The sequence below is a fragment of the Telopea speciosissima genome, chromosome 2, assembly GCF_018873765.1.
Source record: "Telopea speciosissima isolate NSW1024214 ecotype Mountain lineage chromosome 2, Tspe_v1, whole genome shotgun sequence".
NCBI lineage: Eukaryota > Viridiplantae > Streptophyta > Magnoliopsida > Proteales > Proteaceae > Telopea > Telopea speciosissima.
The window spans coordinates 19,586,239-19,602,122 of NC_057917.1; the positions used below are offsets into that span (position 1 = coordinate 19,586,239).

A 15,884-nucleotide genomic window follows, 5' to 3' on the forward strand; every position below is an offset into this window, starting at 1 on the left:
CTTCGAAAATAAAGAGTCATAGCCACGTCAGAAGAAAAAAACCAAGAGACAGAAGGGAGTGAGTGGGACCCACAGACCCTGCAATTGGGTTCTTTGAAATTATATTAATTAGCTGTTGCGATACTGCAATCCGCAAAGACCACCCAACAAAAAAACCGAATAAACAAACGCACTAGCCGTGAAGCATATTGCAACTTACAAGAAGAAGAAAAAAAAAACTATAATTAAAGAGAGTTATATTAAAATGCTTTTTGTCTTCCTCTTCCTTCCAATATATCGGCCCAGGAGAACTACCAGAAACTTCAAGATTGAGTTGCAATGTCATGTAATGGTCGTGAAATCCTAATCTAAACGACTCATTGTTTCTCCGACCCATCAGGGCATGGCATCACCACCGTCCACTTGACGAAGTGGGAGATCCAACCAGAAAGAAAGGGCATTAACACCCAAATCATCAATTTCATCTGGTGGAGAGCTCAACTGATACAGAGCTCGAGGAACGCAGCAGATCCATGTGTGAAAGCCCCTGTTCCTTCTTTTTGAATATCCCATGCCCTTCCTCCTCCTTACTCCTCCAAATCTTAAATATCATAAACCCACCAACCCCAACCAAAATCACAACCGCAGCAATCAACAGAGCTATACCAACTGCTAAGCCCACTCCTTCACCTCTCTTCCTTGCTTCTTCGATTCCTATCACCTTGAAATACCCAATCTTGCTTTCATCTCCGACACTCACCAATGTGTTTATCGGATAATCAACCGCATAGCAAAACCCAGATGCGTTATTATAAACAATTCCCCAACAGCTGCAATTTCTCTCGCAGGAACTCTCGCATTCCTCCAAAGATCCCATCTTTTCAAACTCCATTAACTCCTTGTAAGGCAACTCAACACCGGTTCTTGTCAATACCCAATACGAATCCGCTTTCTCTTTGTCAATCGTACCGCAGATATCGCCGGATTCCTGTGGAAGACATCCACCGGAGGAATACTCTGTTCTGTTATCCAAACACGAACAACCTCCTCCTGGAATACAGAGACCATAAGATCCGCACGCATTTGGAAGCTCGCACTCGTCTTTGATCGCTTGGAAATCAGAAACCCAATTCGAACCGTTCCAGAAATAATCCCTAAGGTTCCCATCCGATTCCAGCTTGAGTCGTCGGATTCCTGAAATTGAATTTTGAAAGGTGTCGAAAGCTTGCACATCGACTGGTGCTTCTTCTGTCTGATACATACCCAGAAACCCATCTGGGCTGATTCTAGCGTAAATTGGTCCATTGCCGACAATGATACTAGCTTTCGCTTCCATGGCCTTGTGCTTCCAGTAAATCTGTTCCAACCCTGCTTTGAAATTGGAATACAAACCCATAAAATTGTCTCCCATTCTCATAGAATAGAGGCTATTTGATGAAACCAGAGACATATTGACTGTGAAATTTTGATTATCGAGAAGGGTATCCGAAGGAAAATCGAAACTCTGCCAGAGAAGTGAGGGTAAACCATCGAACTTCTGTATTTGAAGATTTCCATTATCAAGGAGAATAATAAAATCACCTATGGTTTCAGTTGACCAGAGTACCCCAGAGTGCCGATCGTACAAGACGAGACTACCATTGAAGGAGAGCTCAGTGGGGTTCGACCAGAGCGCCGACCGATTCGGATTCGCGAGCCAAACGGGTTCGGAAGAAGGGACATGAACAATAGCCAGAGCCAGTTGGGAACTTCCATTTCGAAGGAACCCCAGAGAGAAAGTTCCATTGGGGTTGTCGAGAAGAGGTTGGAAAGACGATACAGATGGGTATGGAGTGGCCGTGAAGCCTCTGATAAGCCGTACAGGGGTAGCGGCTACCACTGAAAGACATGTCTGGTTGAGAAAGAGGAGAAAAGCAATAAGCTGAAGAAGAAACCCAAGTGATAGAACAGTTTGCCCTGTGAATCTCTCCATAGTGGACTGAAGGGAGAGGACTGCAAAGAAAGATTTTTATATCAGAGGGAACTCAGACGACGTATGAGAGAGAGAGACAGATAGAGTGGAACAAAAAATATTGTTTTTTTTGTGTTTCCCATTTGCCAAATGGAGATTAGCAGAAGAATAAGATGAAGAGCTGTAGATGCATAAGAGATCAGAAGATGTTGACCTTTCTATGCATCTCTCCTGCTCCCGATTGATAATTTTGGGCAGCCGTGGAAGAAGCTTCATTATAAAAACAATTGATTAGCCATTAAAAATGCTTTGAAGTAGGTTTAATGTAGTTAGGGTTTCAAAAAATGTTAATAGAACATTGTTGCGGTCCAAACTCCACCATTCCAAAATGGACACACTGTTTGTCATCAATTATCTATTTCATAGGAGATAGCAAATGGGAGATATAGATTTCGAAATTTGAAAGTAAACAATTTGGTTTACGAGAGAAATAACACTGAAAGTTGACCACAGAAAGTTGCTTATAGTTTTAGTTTTGAGATGGTATAAATTATGGATCCGGCTCTTATCCAGCGAGCTCAGCGCTCAGGGCACGCTCAGGGGGCATCCAAGGGTTGTGCTATACTGCACACATCTTGATATATGTCTAGGAATGTTTGCAGCACAACCCAACAACTGGATGCCCCTTGGACGTGCTGGGCTCCCTGGAGAGGAGCTCGGTCCATAAATTATTTCTTTAAGTTGTGCTTTTTAAAATGAATCACCATGATTGCAGACTTGAAAAATATTTGAGCAAATTACATGATCTCTCCTATAGTTTGGTCCAATAACAAGAAATCCCCCAGTTGTTTGAACAATTACATTGACCTCCCTTGAACTATTGTGTGATTTCCAAGATCCTGATCCTCTACTGCCCAGTTGTCCGACAGGATCGTGCTGCCGAGACACAGTAAGGCGGGGAATGACCGCCTTACCTCTGCCCAAGCGCCTTGCCCGAATGGGGTTAAGGCTGTCATTTCTCACATTGCTGTGTCTTGACAGCACAGTCCTGCCGAGCAGCTCAACAGTAGAGGATCCAAATTGGGATTTACAAGTAAACCCAGTCTATTAAGTTGAAACTGTGAGTTGAAATAAAACATTCATAAATGGACATATTACCCTTCATTAATGTACTGTTACCCTTTTATCCTTATATCACAAATCCCAAACCTAAACCCAAAAATGACATAACCTATGCAAAAGGACCATAAGACCCTTAGAAACTAGGCAAATGGCGGGATTGTCTTCGTCTTCAAGCTCTAGCGTGGAACAAACAGAACCCTTAAGGGTTTCTGTCCATTTTCTCAGGCATTATCGGCGCGCACTCCAGGTGGCCATTGGGCATTCCGACTTCGGTGAACAAAGAACTCTGTCCGGTGATTCAAATTCAGGCAACTGTTGTTGGAGAAAAAATTAGTGGAAACACTCCTATTTAACCCGATTTTAGATTTCAAAAACTTATATGATTGGCGGAAAAATGGGCTACTGTCAGCTTAGGGAAGAAGTCCCGACGAGACCCCTGATTAGTTCGATGATTCTCCAAAAAGAATCCTTAAGGCCGAATCTGTCTGAATACCTACCATTAACTTTCAGTAGAAAATGAATAAAATGAAAACATCCAAGCTAGTATGCCTTCATGGGGCCAGGGTTTGTTTCTCTTGAGCACATTTTCTGGCAGCAACTGCTGCTGTAGTCGATTTAATACCCAATATTGGTGGTTTATTTTGAGAGCATTTTCTTGCAGTTGCTGCTACTATAGCCGATTTAATACCCAATAAGCCTTCATGGGAAAAGTTAATGGTAGGTTTATTTTCTTAGGAAGAAACAGTGATTCAGGTTTCACGTCGCTTTTGAAAACATCAAGGGGAATGAAAGGGAAGGAAAGGAAAAATTTTCAAACCTTAAAAAGAAATTTTTGTAATCGTTAACCCATGTGATTGTATAAACTATTTATATGTTTTACCATATTTAGTATTGATATATTTTACATGTAATATTTATTTTACATTTGAAACCAAAGGTAAATGGATACAAAGTAAAGTGGAATTTAATAACCAAATATGAAATAATTTGAAATTAGTGATATTGTCACATGGGGTAATGATTACAAAAAAAAAATTTTCAAGTATGAAAATTTCATTTTCCTTTTCTTTAATTCCCCTTACAACCAAACAGAGCCCAAAGTATACCCCTAATTTGTTCGACGATTCATTGAGCGCATTTTCTGCATTCTCATCTAAATAATCTTAGATATGTGGCATTAATGAATCTAAGGTTCTTAAAAACTAAAGGAGATAATGGTGAAACCGGCAACAGGGGTGGGGGTAGTGATGGGAGGTGGGATCGACAGCAGGGTGGGGGCGGAGTTGTAGGAGGGGTTGTGAGAAGAGGAGAAAGAAGAAAAATCAAAAAAGAAGGGGCAAAATTGTCTTTTATATTTCAAAACTAACACCTATCAAATAACGGATAGTTGCTTGTTATTGGACCAAACTTTAGGGGAGGTGCATGTAATTTGCTCAAAATATTTTGTTAATTTTTTTCTTCTCATTTGAAATTTTATTTTTTGTAACTTTCCTTTTCTGATGTTAATGGCCACCATCGAGAGAGAGAAAATTACCTAAACTTAATTAATGGAATGAGTGGGTGAAGGAAGTTGGGCTGCCGGCCATCACTTCCAATTCAGCGACGAAGCAGACAAAAGCCGGTCACGGACTCACGGCCTTCCGGCCCAGCTAATAAGGTCTGAGGTATGGGGGATAGGATCCACTTGATTCATAAGTCATAACCAGTTAATATATAGTCCCACCCTCCCACCCACATTAGAAGAAATCAAGAAATTTTGACCAAATTCCACCAATGTTGTTGTTGTCGGTGTTGAGAGTTGATACTCGAGACAGCTGAGGAGACAATAAAGCACTGCCCAAAAGGTCAAACCAAAGCGTAGTCAAAGTTTCTTACCTTTCTCTCACTTCTTTTTTGTCACATTTTTTTTTGTCACATTTTGGATTCTCCAACCACCTCTAGTTTTCTTGTAATTAATGGGACGTTGGTCTACCCTTGACTTTTACACGAATTACTTCCAAGTTTCAAAACTGCAACCAATATTTTCAGTCATTGTTGGAAGAAATGTAAGGTCTTCAACTTCTTATTGGAAGCAATGGAAGGTCTAAGCCTCTATCTCCTTCAAACTTGTATTGCATGATCCACAGTATGGGATATAAAATTTTTCGTTGGGTATTTACCGCCAGCAAAAAAGATATATATATATATATATATATTAGTGCAATTCAAGGGTCGATCGACCATCAACTCCATCAGGGCCCCACAAGGAGGCAAGGAGAGGACCCACAAGGGGTCAAATATGATACCCATAGGCTCCAATTCTTAGAAAGCAAATAAATGTGGACTAGATGTCGCTAAGGAGACTTGAACCACCGATCAAGCTCCTGACGCAATTCTCCCAAAAGAGTAGCGAACCACCAGGGCAAGCCCTGGATTGACAGTCTGAACAAATATATACAAGAGAGGTTTAGGGTTACCTCAATACCCACAAGTATAGGTTTTTTTTTGAAGAATTGTGGCAGTTAAATTGGTTACTCTATACATATAATAGATATTAACACAACAAAGAATTTCTTCCCAAATTAAGCTTTTATATACCTTAACTCTCAAAATATAAAAAGAGAGAATCACCATGATTTGCGTGAACTCTAGAAAGCCCTAAAAACATAGGCTAAGAATGGAGTGTCCTCTCTCTCTCTCTCCTCCCTAGCTACATATATACAGAATGTCATTTAGCAATCTATCATTCTTAGTATGTCAGTCAAATTGTGTGACTTTATAGGTTGTTCCTACTGAGGTTATGTAACCAATAAATACACTAATTAAAAAGAAGTGCAGCAATAGCTAGAAATAACATGTAAATCCCTGAGTGATAGAAAATATCACATTTCACTTTAGCAACATCGCATAACAAATTATCGGGTATCGAAAATGCAAATGTCAAAAATCCTAATCTGTCGAAGCAGCCAATATAGAGAATCTTGACCATTAATTGAACATAAACATTTATAAAATATTTTTATGGGTTTTTTTCCAAATGCCCCCCTCAAATTGCCCATACGTACAAATGCACCCTTGATTTCACTATTTCCAAATGTACCCCTACTTTCCAAACTTTGTAAGACTCTAGTCTAGTCCGTTAGTCTGGGACGTTAGACGTTAGTTTCAGAGAATCTAATGACCAAAATGCCCTTATGATAAAAACCCACAAAAATTAAAGAATAAAGTGACCAATTTGCCCTCATCTTCCCCAAATCGTTTAGGGTTTGAAACTGAAAATCGAATAAAACATAAAGTCATCCAAAAAAGAGGGTAAAATTGCTCCTAGGGTTTTAAGAAACCCAAAACTCAGGTATTAAAACAATATTTCTTGCTGCAACTGAGCCTAGAGGTAGGAGAATGGTCCGGATGTGATGGTGGATTAAATATGCACTGTAGAAGATGATTCAGGAGGAGGGCTCATGCGGCTTAGGTCGCATAGGGAAGGGCCACCTACGTTCCAAATGTCAGCCTCAATGGACTACTTGTTGGAGAGTTCAATCAAATCTCTTATGGTCCAATTGATTCGACTGAGACAATGTACAGATAAGAACATGCTTTGATGGAGAAGAGAAAATCCTCTGAATTATTGGAGGCCCTAGAACTACCAGATCTCTATCTAAAGAATAAGTAGGGTCATTGCACCTACTTGGGGCATGACCCCGACTCATATATGAGTGAGACTCACTAGTGGCACGGTTAAGATTAGAAGAAACCATGAAAAAGAAGAAAATAGAAACTTATAGTCAAGATTCTGAGTTGCTGTCAAGAAACCCTAGAAGTTGAAATCAAAGGAAGAAAGCCTTTGAGATGACCTCTTTTGATAAAGCTCTTTCGGAAATCAAAAGTTGCGAAAGTGAAAAGAGAGTTGAGGGTTTGATTATGATTATGTAAGAGTGTCAACGGCTCAAATCCTTCAGAGTGAATGGTCTAGGATCTCGGGACCTTTCAAACTCCCAATGTGACCTTTCCAATCCCTGAGACAGTTAGGCAACATGTCACCAGCCCATAGAATCGCTTCGGAGGAAACTTGTGCGGAAGAAAAAGGAAAAAAGAGCCTGGAAAACCCACTAAAAAGTCACTTCAAAAAGTCGTGTTAGAAGTTGCGGGTTCCCGAGACGTCTCTCGGATTTCCCAGATACTCGACTCAAAGATGTACATCAAAAGCCCTCAAGCCGGGCTAGATTGACTGAGGTGACGTCTAAATTTTAGCTTGCACATCAGCATTCATGCTGAACTAAATGAACTAGGGTCGCCACCCAACCCTCAAGTCACAGCCTTGGTGTATAGATCGATGAAAGAGCCCTATGACAGAGCAACATCGGCTGAGGTAACGGAATCAGTGACCGAGCTTCCATAACCAGAAAAAACACTTTACTCCCTCTGCCCTATTTAGACCCAAAACAGTAGGGGGCATCTAATACGCATAAAATCCACCCACTAATAGGCAGGCGACAAGTGACAAAGGAGATCAAACCAGATCCAGGGCTAGGCCAAAGCCACCGTGATTCATTGAGATCCAAACTCCCCATAAGTGGAACATACCTATTGGTACTAGACTCTCCACAAGGCAAGGAAACCTTTTATATGGAAACCTTCCTATTGGGACTCTCTGTGTATATCCGCTTCTTTTCAGGACTCCTACCATGATTCACCTTCCTTTCCAGAATATCCTACTATGTTTCAAACTTCTCCACCGCCCATCCTATAACAGGAAGGTAACGTACAAGGTTATCGACCGGTTGGCATGGTGTTTAGGTTGGTTGTTCAATCGGCCGACCAGTTGTGGTAGAAGAGTTTATAACTGAGTTGAATCAGCTCATTTCAAAGTGTTCTAACCCTTGGAATTTGGGGAGAGAGCGGGAGAGAGAGGAAAGGAAATATAAAGAGAGAAAGAGAGGGTTTGAAGCTCAAGATTTTGAAGATTCAACCATCAAATTGTGGAAGAAGCTCTTAGATCAAGAGGAGATCAGCAAGAACCAAAAAAAAAAAAAAAAAAGCTCTCCATATAGGGTATTAAAGCTTCAAAAGGTAAACCTGAGACCCTTTTCAATTCTTTGAGTGATTCTTGTGATTTAATCCATTAAAAAGCTCCCTAATAGCATTGTTCAGTAGTTAAAGTAATCCATTTTGAAAGGGGCGATGTGGGTGCCACCGGTCTGACCCCATCTTTGGAGGGAACACATGGAACTTAAGGGGTTCCTCTCTCTGTCCCCGTGAGGGGTGCTCCTTTTTGCGACCCTTTTTGGGTTCTTGTGAGAAGGTCAATTATTCTAAGACGTTCATTATTCTGAATCCAGTATTGAAAGTGAAGAGGGTGAGGTCATGCTTCACATATATTAAAGAAATAGTAGTTGCCACCTAGTGTTTGGGCCTAGGACCCGACAAGTAATAGCCCAATTCCTCGGGATCAGAAAGGGCTACATGATTCCATATGCTCTGGTCAAAGATTCTAGGTAAGCGATCAGGTTACAAGAATGAAAAGGTACTAGCATCCCACCTCGCCCGGTTATACTGGTCTTTCCACTAAATGCTCAGTTTTGAATATTCACCCACAATAATATGTATTATATCAACATGTAAGGCTATATGATGCGTCAAATCTATGAAAGGAAATCATATGGAATATTAAAATAAAAGTCACTATTTACAACAGGAAGAAATAAAAAAGTACAATTACCCTAAAGGCCTACATTGTAACTCGAAGAAATGGGAAAATGAGTATATATATACCTGTATGGAAATGCTAAAAAATGAGATGTGAATGGTTTCCCCGACGTAGGTGGAGATAGATGATTGTCTTGCCTTCCACTAATTGGATGGCTGAGATGACCTTCAAATCATTCTAACTTCGGGCAGAGTAACGACTGTAAACGAAACCTTTATTACTCAGACTCGGGATAGATTAACAGTGTCACGAGAGATCTAGAAACCAAATGGTCAATCTTCGAACAGAATAACGACATCACATGGGACTCATGAGATTTATGAAAGTAAAATATGGGTTTAGGGTTGTAGGAATGGGTCGGTTAGGCAGATTTGGAGGATCTAGACCATGAACAGGGTAATAGGAGTGTAAAACTGGAGATTGGGAAACCTCAAGATGAGCGAATCTCCAGACACTGAAATTGGCAAAACAGGGTTCTAGGTGCATACTTCCAGAGAAAATATGTTGTCCAAATGAGGGAAGGGACCCTAGGGCGATCTACGGCGTCATGGATTAAAAATCGTTACTACTTATCCACCGCACCTGCAACGGATAGAGACTCGCGGTCCCGCAGACTCAATCTCCCTGGTTAAGGGTATTTTTGGGTTTTCAAAAGGTTTGCCAAGTCTTGAGAGGTTTCTTGAGAGGTGTCGACAATCATCTGTCCTATTATCATCATCGTCGGGGGGTGTGTGTGGCAAAAATACAGCGTCTACAAGGTGAAATCCCATAAAGTGTTGGGAAAAAGTAGTAAAAACACTATTTTAGGGTTTAGGATTCCCCATTTTGGTCTACCGATTCGACTTAGGGATTGACCGGTGGTGCCTAGAGGCTCAAGTAGGGCTATAGAGACAAGTTAAGTATGGATGATGGGGGACCATACCCACTATTCCAAGAGTATAAAAGAGAAGTCTAATGTGAATGAAATGATGTGTAGGGATCCAATTTGATCCAAAAGTGATAGACGAGCACCAGATATCACTATTTGAGGACAGTAAAGATAGTATAGTACAGACACAGAAAGTTGAGGGGAATCATATCATATCTTTCCATGTTTTCCCAAAAATAGTATGTTTATTATTCCTCTGAGATTATAGTATGTTTTTACTAAAATAAATGTTATTATATAGATTTTATAAAGTAAGATGAGAAATGATAAGCTAAGTAATAGTACAAAACAGTACATAACAGTAAAGAACAATACAACACCATAAAGAACAATAGAGAACTGAAACTGAAGGTTTCATCAATTTTTAGTTCAACAATAGGAATGAGAGGGGTAATGGGTTCCCCCAGTGTCCCTTCCACTAGTTGGGAGCGGGTAATAGAGATTCCATCAATATTCCAATTCATCCTAGAGTTGAGTTAGGCAGTGGTAGACTGGAAGTGGAGAATAGCAAAGAAAAGTAATGTATAGCAAATTATAGCACAGACTTGTGACTACCAACCCTATCCAATAGCGGTATAGGTATTGAATGAGGTACACAGATATTAGGGCATGATCCTCCTCAGAGTTACGATGTTCAAAAGCAGGAGCATAATCATTTACCACTAGATATAGGTGTATACTCTGAAATTGAACCTCCTTGGGGTTACGATGCCCAGAACAAGGAGTAGTACTGACTCTAATATATATGCAGAGTCGGATCCTCGTTGATAGCTGGAGATAGGTATATATTTTGAGATGGGTCCTTCTTGGGGTTACGATGCCCAGATCAAGTAGCAGTATTGACTCTTATATATAAGTAGAGTAGGATCCCCACTGATCCCCACAGATAGGAGTATATTCTGAAATTGGTCCCTTCCCAGGGTTACGATGCCTGGAATAAGGAGCAGTACTGACTCTTATATACACATAGTTGGATTCTCACTTATCCACATAGTTAAGAGTATTGTATCCTCACCTTTACATAGCTCAGTGGTAGTTCATAGGGAGGACCAGATAAAGTAAGACACAATAAAAGAAATTTTTTTTTTTTGGTAATTGCCACAATAAAAGAATAACATATAACCAGATAAAACAAGACACAAAAAGCGAATAACAGATAAAGTAAGTCATAGCAAGAGAATAACAGATAAATGATGTTTTCATTGTTTAGATTATAATTCATGCTAGTTAATTTATAATCAGTTATGATAAATTACAGATTATAGTTACAACATGTTCATAGAAAGATTTACACAACATAGCATGGCTTTATATTCATGAGCATGATATGACTTACATTTTTCTCAATGAGCTAGTTAGCTCATCCCATAGTTATCATTGTTTTTACAAAGCATGCACATGTTGAGTGGTAGTGCATCGATTGTGTTAGGAGGATCAGAGGGAAGGGTGTAGGCTCCTCCTAGTAGTTCACACACACACACACACACACACACACACACACACACATCTGTATGTAATAGAGATGACAATATTTTGATTTAAGTGCACATACACAGTTTCTGAGATGTAACAGATGATACATGAGTATAGTATGAGATGGCTGATGTCAACATTTATAGATGTTTATAGAAATATTTACAGTTATTACACTGCAATATTCTGATGTCTCTGATATTATCTGATAGATATTATAGCTTCCACACATATAAAGTAACAGAAATGAAAGATTAGTCATTACTTAACAATGGCCTGTGAGGGTCTACACCTATATCTTTAACCCAAATTTGGGGGCACTACACAAGGTACAATACGTTCAATTACATGCATTAATTCTATCAAGCCATTGCTCCTTTAGCATCCCTGCATATATTATTGTTGCTATGAGTTCTGACTTAAGCATCAGAGAGTCCTCCATGGAGTCTGCTTTTCATATTTCTGGTCTATTGCGCACATGTCTCCACGTTGTCACGTTAGTGCAGATTTAAGCTGCAATAGGCCACATTACAATTACATACCCCCGACCAATTTTCCATGTGTCAAGTCCATGGTTCAAGAAATCGGAAGCGAATTAGTCAATTGGAATTAGAATAGGCCGAATCCAATCTAGATTCTGATGGATTGGATTAAATCAAGACGACCAATCCAGGGTACTTTTTGTGGTTCCTCAAACCTATTTACGCTGGATTAGAATTAAATCAGGGTCCCATAATTTTGAACCATGGTGCCAACCCTCAATCCATCATGGTTGATTTGTCGATCAAGGACTTGAGGTCCGAAGTTGACGATATGTCATCTTAGGGCAATGGGAAAGCATGGTTTGAGGTATCGATCTCGAATCGATATCAACATAGGCCGATCTTGATACCTGGACAATCCCGTATCGATGGAATAGTATGGACCAAAGGTAAAACTCTTAATAAGAACTGTTTTTAAGCAAAACTAGGGGCAAATCATCCGATCTGGGGTGATCGATATCAGTATCGTATCGATTTCCAGGATGACAGATCCCCGAGCCAATACTGTGTACTTAGGCAAGATTTGGTATGATTGCCATTTCAATTTTAGATTGATTTTATGAAATAGTCAACAAATATATTTTTTGTCAAAAAATTGAATTGTTTTGATTGTATCCATATGAAATATTTCAAGAATGAAAAAATCCATTTGGTAGTTCAATGTCTGAGAATATAATCCCTATATTTCTTTGGGAAGGGTGGTGGTGGTGGCGGCGAGGTAGTGGCTATTGCAGTGGTGGTGATGGTGGTGGTGGTGGGGTAGTGGTGGTGGCGGCAATGATGGTGGTGGTGGTGGCAACGGCGGTGGTGGCGGTGGCGCTGGTGACAGGGTAGCGATGAGACCATTACGAGAAGAAGAACGGTGAGGTTTTATTTTTAACATGAAATTACTACTTTGCCCATCAAACTAACCACATGCTCAATAAAGAGCAAGATTGAAAACAAATGAAATAGAAAACCATATGCGAAAGACACTGAGCTTGCCCTTGGACCGTGTTGGCCCACTTATGGCTCCCATTGTCTGTGACCTGTGTGCCATACAAATGGAATCTAGATATACTGGGTAACCCATTTGGAAAACAAAAAGCAGAGCTGAGCAAAAACTGCTTGAGAGTACTCTAACGTTTCTATGTTCCAATACCCTCTCTTCTCTTCCTAATTTTACTTTCATTTTCTATGTTTTACACCCAACCTCTTTCCTCCACTTGTCCTAAGTAACTTTACTCTTTTTATATTTCTCGATTTGGTGGGCGAACCGACGTTCTCCCTGGGTGATCACAGGGGTATTTCATCCAAGCTATCCCTCTTCCATTTCCCTTCGATATCCTTTCTTTTTTCCTTCTTTCCATCTTCTCTTATGTGCTTTCTATTGTGCGCTTGTACTCTACTTCAAAATGTAGATTACTTGCTTCGAAGTTTCTTTTCCTTCTTTCTTTGCGCTTGAACTAGGGTTGCCCATCTCTCTCGGCGTTTATCGGTGTGATTGAGCTTGTCTAGTGCTCTTTCTCACCTCTGTTGCGCCTTTCCAGTTATTTTTCCCTTCAGTTCTCTAGGTTTATAGTCATGTCTGGCCTTGGTAACGCTTATTCCAGAGGTAATTCTTCCTAGCATGGTGGTCACGGTTCTTCGTTCCATGACTTGTGCTTCATGGGTGACAGTTATCATCGATCTTCGCTGGTGAATAGGAGCTATCATCCTCCTATTTGGAGGCCTCAGTCGAACAGAACTTCCTTCTCTTCTGATGATGTTTCAAGGGGATCCATTTCTGGTTTTCAGAGATCGTCAGTTGCTACTGCCTAAGCCCTCTATGGTTATATTGTGGGCTTTCCACGACCACACAGGGATACATTGGTAGCTTTCTTACAGTACTCCTGGGAATCGTGTGGTGCAACCTATATTTGTTGCAATGATAATATTTCTTTCTATGTGGAATTTGACTCTCTGGAGAATCACAATCATATTTTTTCTCTATCTCCGTGGTGGTGTGATAAGAGGCTCTTCCATTTGGTCATGCGCGCATCCTTTAGAAAATGATTTGTCTGCCTACGAGAGAGAAGCTCTACCCGTTTGGGTTCAAATTCAAGGTGTTCCTCTGGATTGTTTCAAGGAGAACCTGCTTAAACAAGTTGTCTCTTGTGTGAGGAAATTGGTTGAGATTCACCCCATCCTGATCGCCTGGGTCTTCCACTGGACACAGCGTGTCAAAATTATTTTCAAGAAAAAAAGACCTGTTTGCATTTCTTCTAAAATCGGAAACTCCTCAGGTATTGCTTTTCCTATTAAGATTAAATTCGAACTTTTATCTTTTTGTTTGCAATGTGGTCGCATTTTTCATGATATTTCACAGTATCCTTTTCTTAAGGACCCTTCTGCATCCTGCCTTCCACCCCCGAGTTTCGTCGATGATGCCATTTATTGACCCCATATTAGGCTTTTCTCCTTTGGGTTATTTCCCAACTTCTGTTGAACCCTTACTGGATGTTGTTTCTGCTATGGATTCTGATACTGAAGAGATGAACTTTCATTTTCTCTTACATGGGTAGATGGTTAAATAGGGGACGAGGGAGAACAAGGGAAGAGATAGAAGAAGAAGACGAAGAAGAGATAGAATTGAGTGGAGATTGAGAATTAACTATTCATTTTCTCTTACATGGGGTACTCGCCCCTATTTAACCATCTACCCCAACTTGCTTATCCATCTAGCATATTGACCCATCTACCCCTAATAGACTAACCCAACACATTACTCATCTACCCCTAACAGACTAACCCAACATAATAACCCATCTACCTATGATCATAACATTGCCAACCCCTTCAGAGAACCTTGTCCTCAAGGTTCAGCTGCATACATCGCACCACCAACATGCTTCCCGAACACCAAACAAATCATAAACGAGAAGAGCCACCCAAAATAAGCCGGATCGACACCGAGAAGTCGCGCCATCTTCAACCAATCTATGAAAAAAAAAAACGCCATGCATGGGTCCAGACCCAATTCAGCCCTACGCCATTTGCTAATAAAACTAATTCAAGGCTTGAGGACTTAAAGCTCCAATGTGACCATCTTGAGAGAGCCCAAGCTCTAATCTTGTATTCCTGGTTTGCCATTGTTTTCAAGAGTTTGTGGCGAGGGTTTTCTTTTAAGCCAGGGTAAATGACCTTACTACAGAACTGACGGGTGTAAGCCATGTGGGGTGACAAACATGCTCGCATAAAAATTGAGAAGTGTGCTCGAATAGGCCTTGACACAAGCAGGTGGTGTGTCTTGGAGTGTGTGTATCTCAAGGTGGAAAAGGGCTGAGTGCTAATAATAAATGGGCGTATTATTATCCGTTAAGGTGGGATTGGCTGTAATTGAAACATTGGGGAACACATGGGAAGATTGTGGGGGGAAATAATGGTGAATATAGTGAAGGTGTAATGTGGAAGATAATGGGCGGAGGAAGGAAGAGGGTTGTGGGATGATATGTAACGGATGTGAAGTTAATGGTAGAGGGTGAGCTGTCCCCAAGTCCTCGAACTCGACCAGAGTGTGGGGTATCCACTTTCTTTCCCGAGATTGTATCAAACCCAAACCTTCATAACAGAGCATCGCAACGCCTCTGGCCAACGGTAACGCAGCTAGACTCGACATCATTTTTCTTCAGAAAAATCATCGAATAGTTGTAGGTCTTGCTTGACTACGATCGCCATGGCCAGAGTGTGACAAAAATCGGCAAGGATAGAGGAATCTCCCTTTGAAATGTCTCGGTGGTCGACCGATACTTGAGGAACTGCTTGCAGCACCTCTGGCAACTGGAAGTATATGCGCAGAGGTGGTGGCGGTTCCGGTGGTGGCCTAGGGATCCAGATCTTTTCTCTCCCTTTCGCGCCTTGATCTCTGTCGGTAAGCACAAACGGGTAGGAATACCCGCCTGGATCAAAGGGTCGAAGGGCTTGCTTGATACAGATTGTGCAAATTGCCACATCTGCCGAGAAGTCCAAGGGCAGCCTGAAGGATTGTGATGCCATCAAACACCATCGATACAAACGCAAATTCCCCTTCTTCTCAGGGATCAAAAGCTGGAGAGATGATTTTGATTGGGTGAACGATCGATTCCCACCTGTTAATCCTCTATGATCACCATCGTTCATGTACACATACACAACCCCATCGAACGATTTGCTATAAACCATTCTAAAATTTCCCGAGTCGCCAAG

The 15,884-nt window shown here is 40.9% G+C and overlaps 1 protein-coding gene across 1 annotated transcript; it reads right to left on the reverse strand.

Annotated features, from left to right (window-relative positions):
- Positions 1-460: 460 nt before the first annotated feature.
- Positions 461-1,988, reverse strand: LOC122650530 (PAN domain-containing protein At5g03700-like). Its single transcript, XM_043843934.1, has one exon. It carries the CDS (start codon positions 1,949-1,951, stop codon positions 461-463), a length of 1,491 nt encoding a protein of 496 aa, XP_043699869.1. The 5' UTR covers positions 1,952-1,988.
- Between the last annotated feature and the right edge of the window lie 13,896 nt (positions 1,989-15,884).

Excerpts from the sequence above, each read along its gene's own strand:
- LOC122650530 (XM_043843934.1), bottom strand. The coding sequence starts at position 1,951 with ATGGAGAGATTCACAGGGCAAACTGTTCTATCACTTGGGTTTCTTCTT.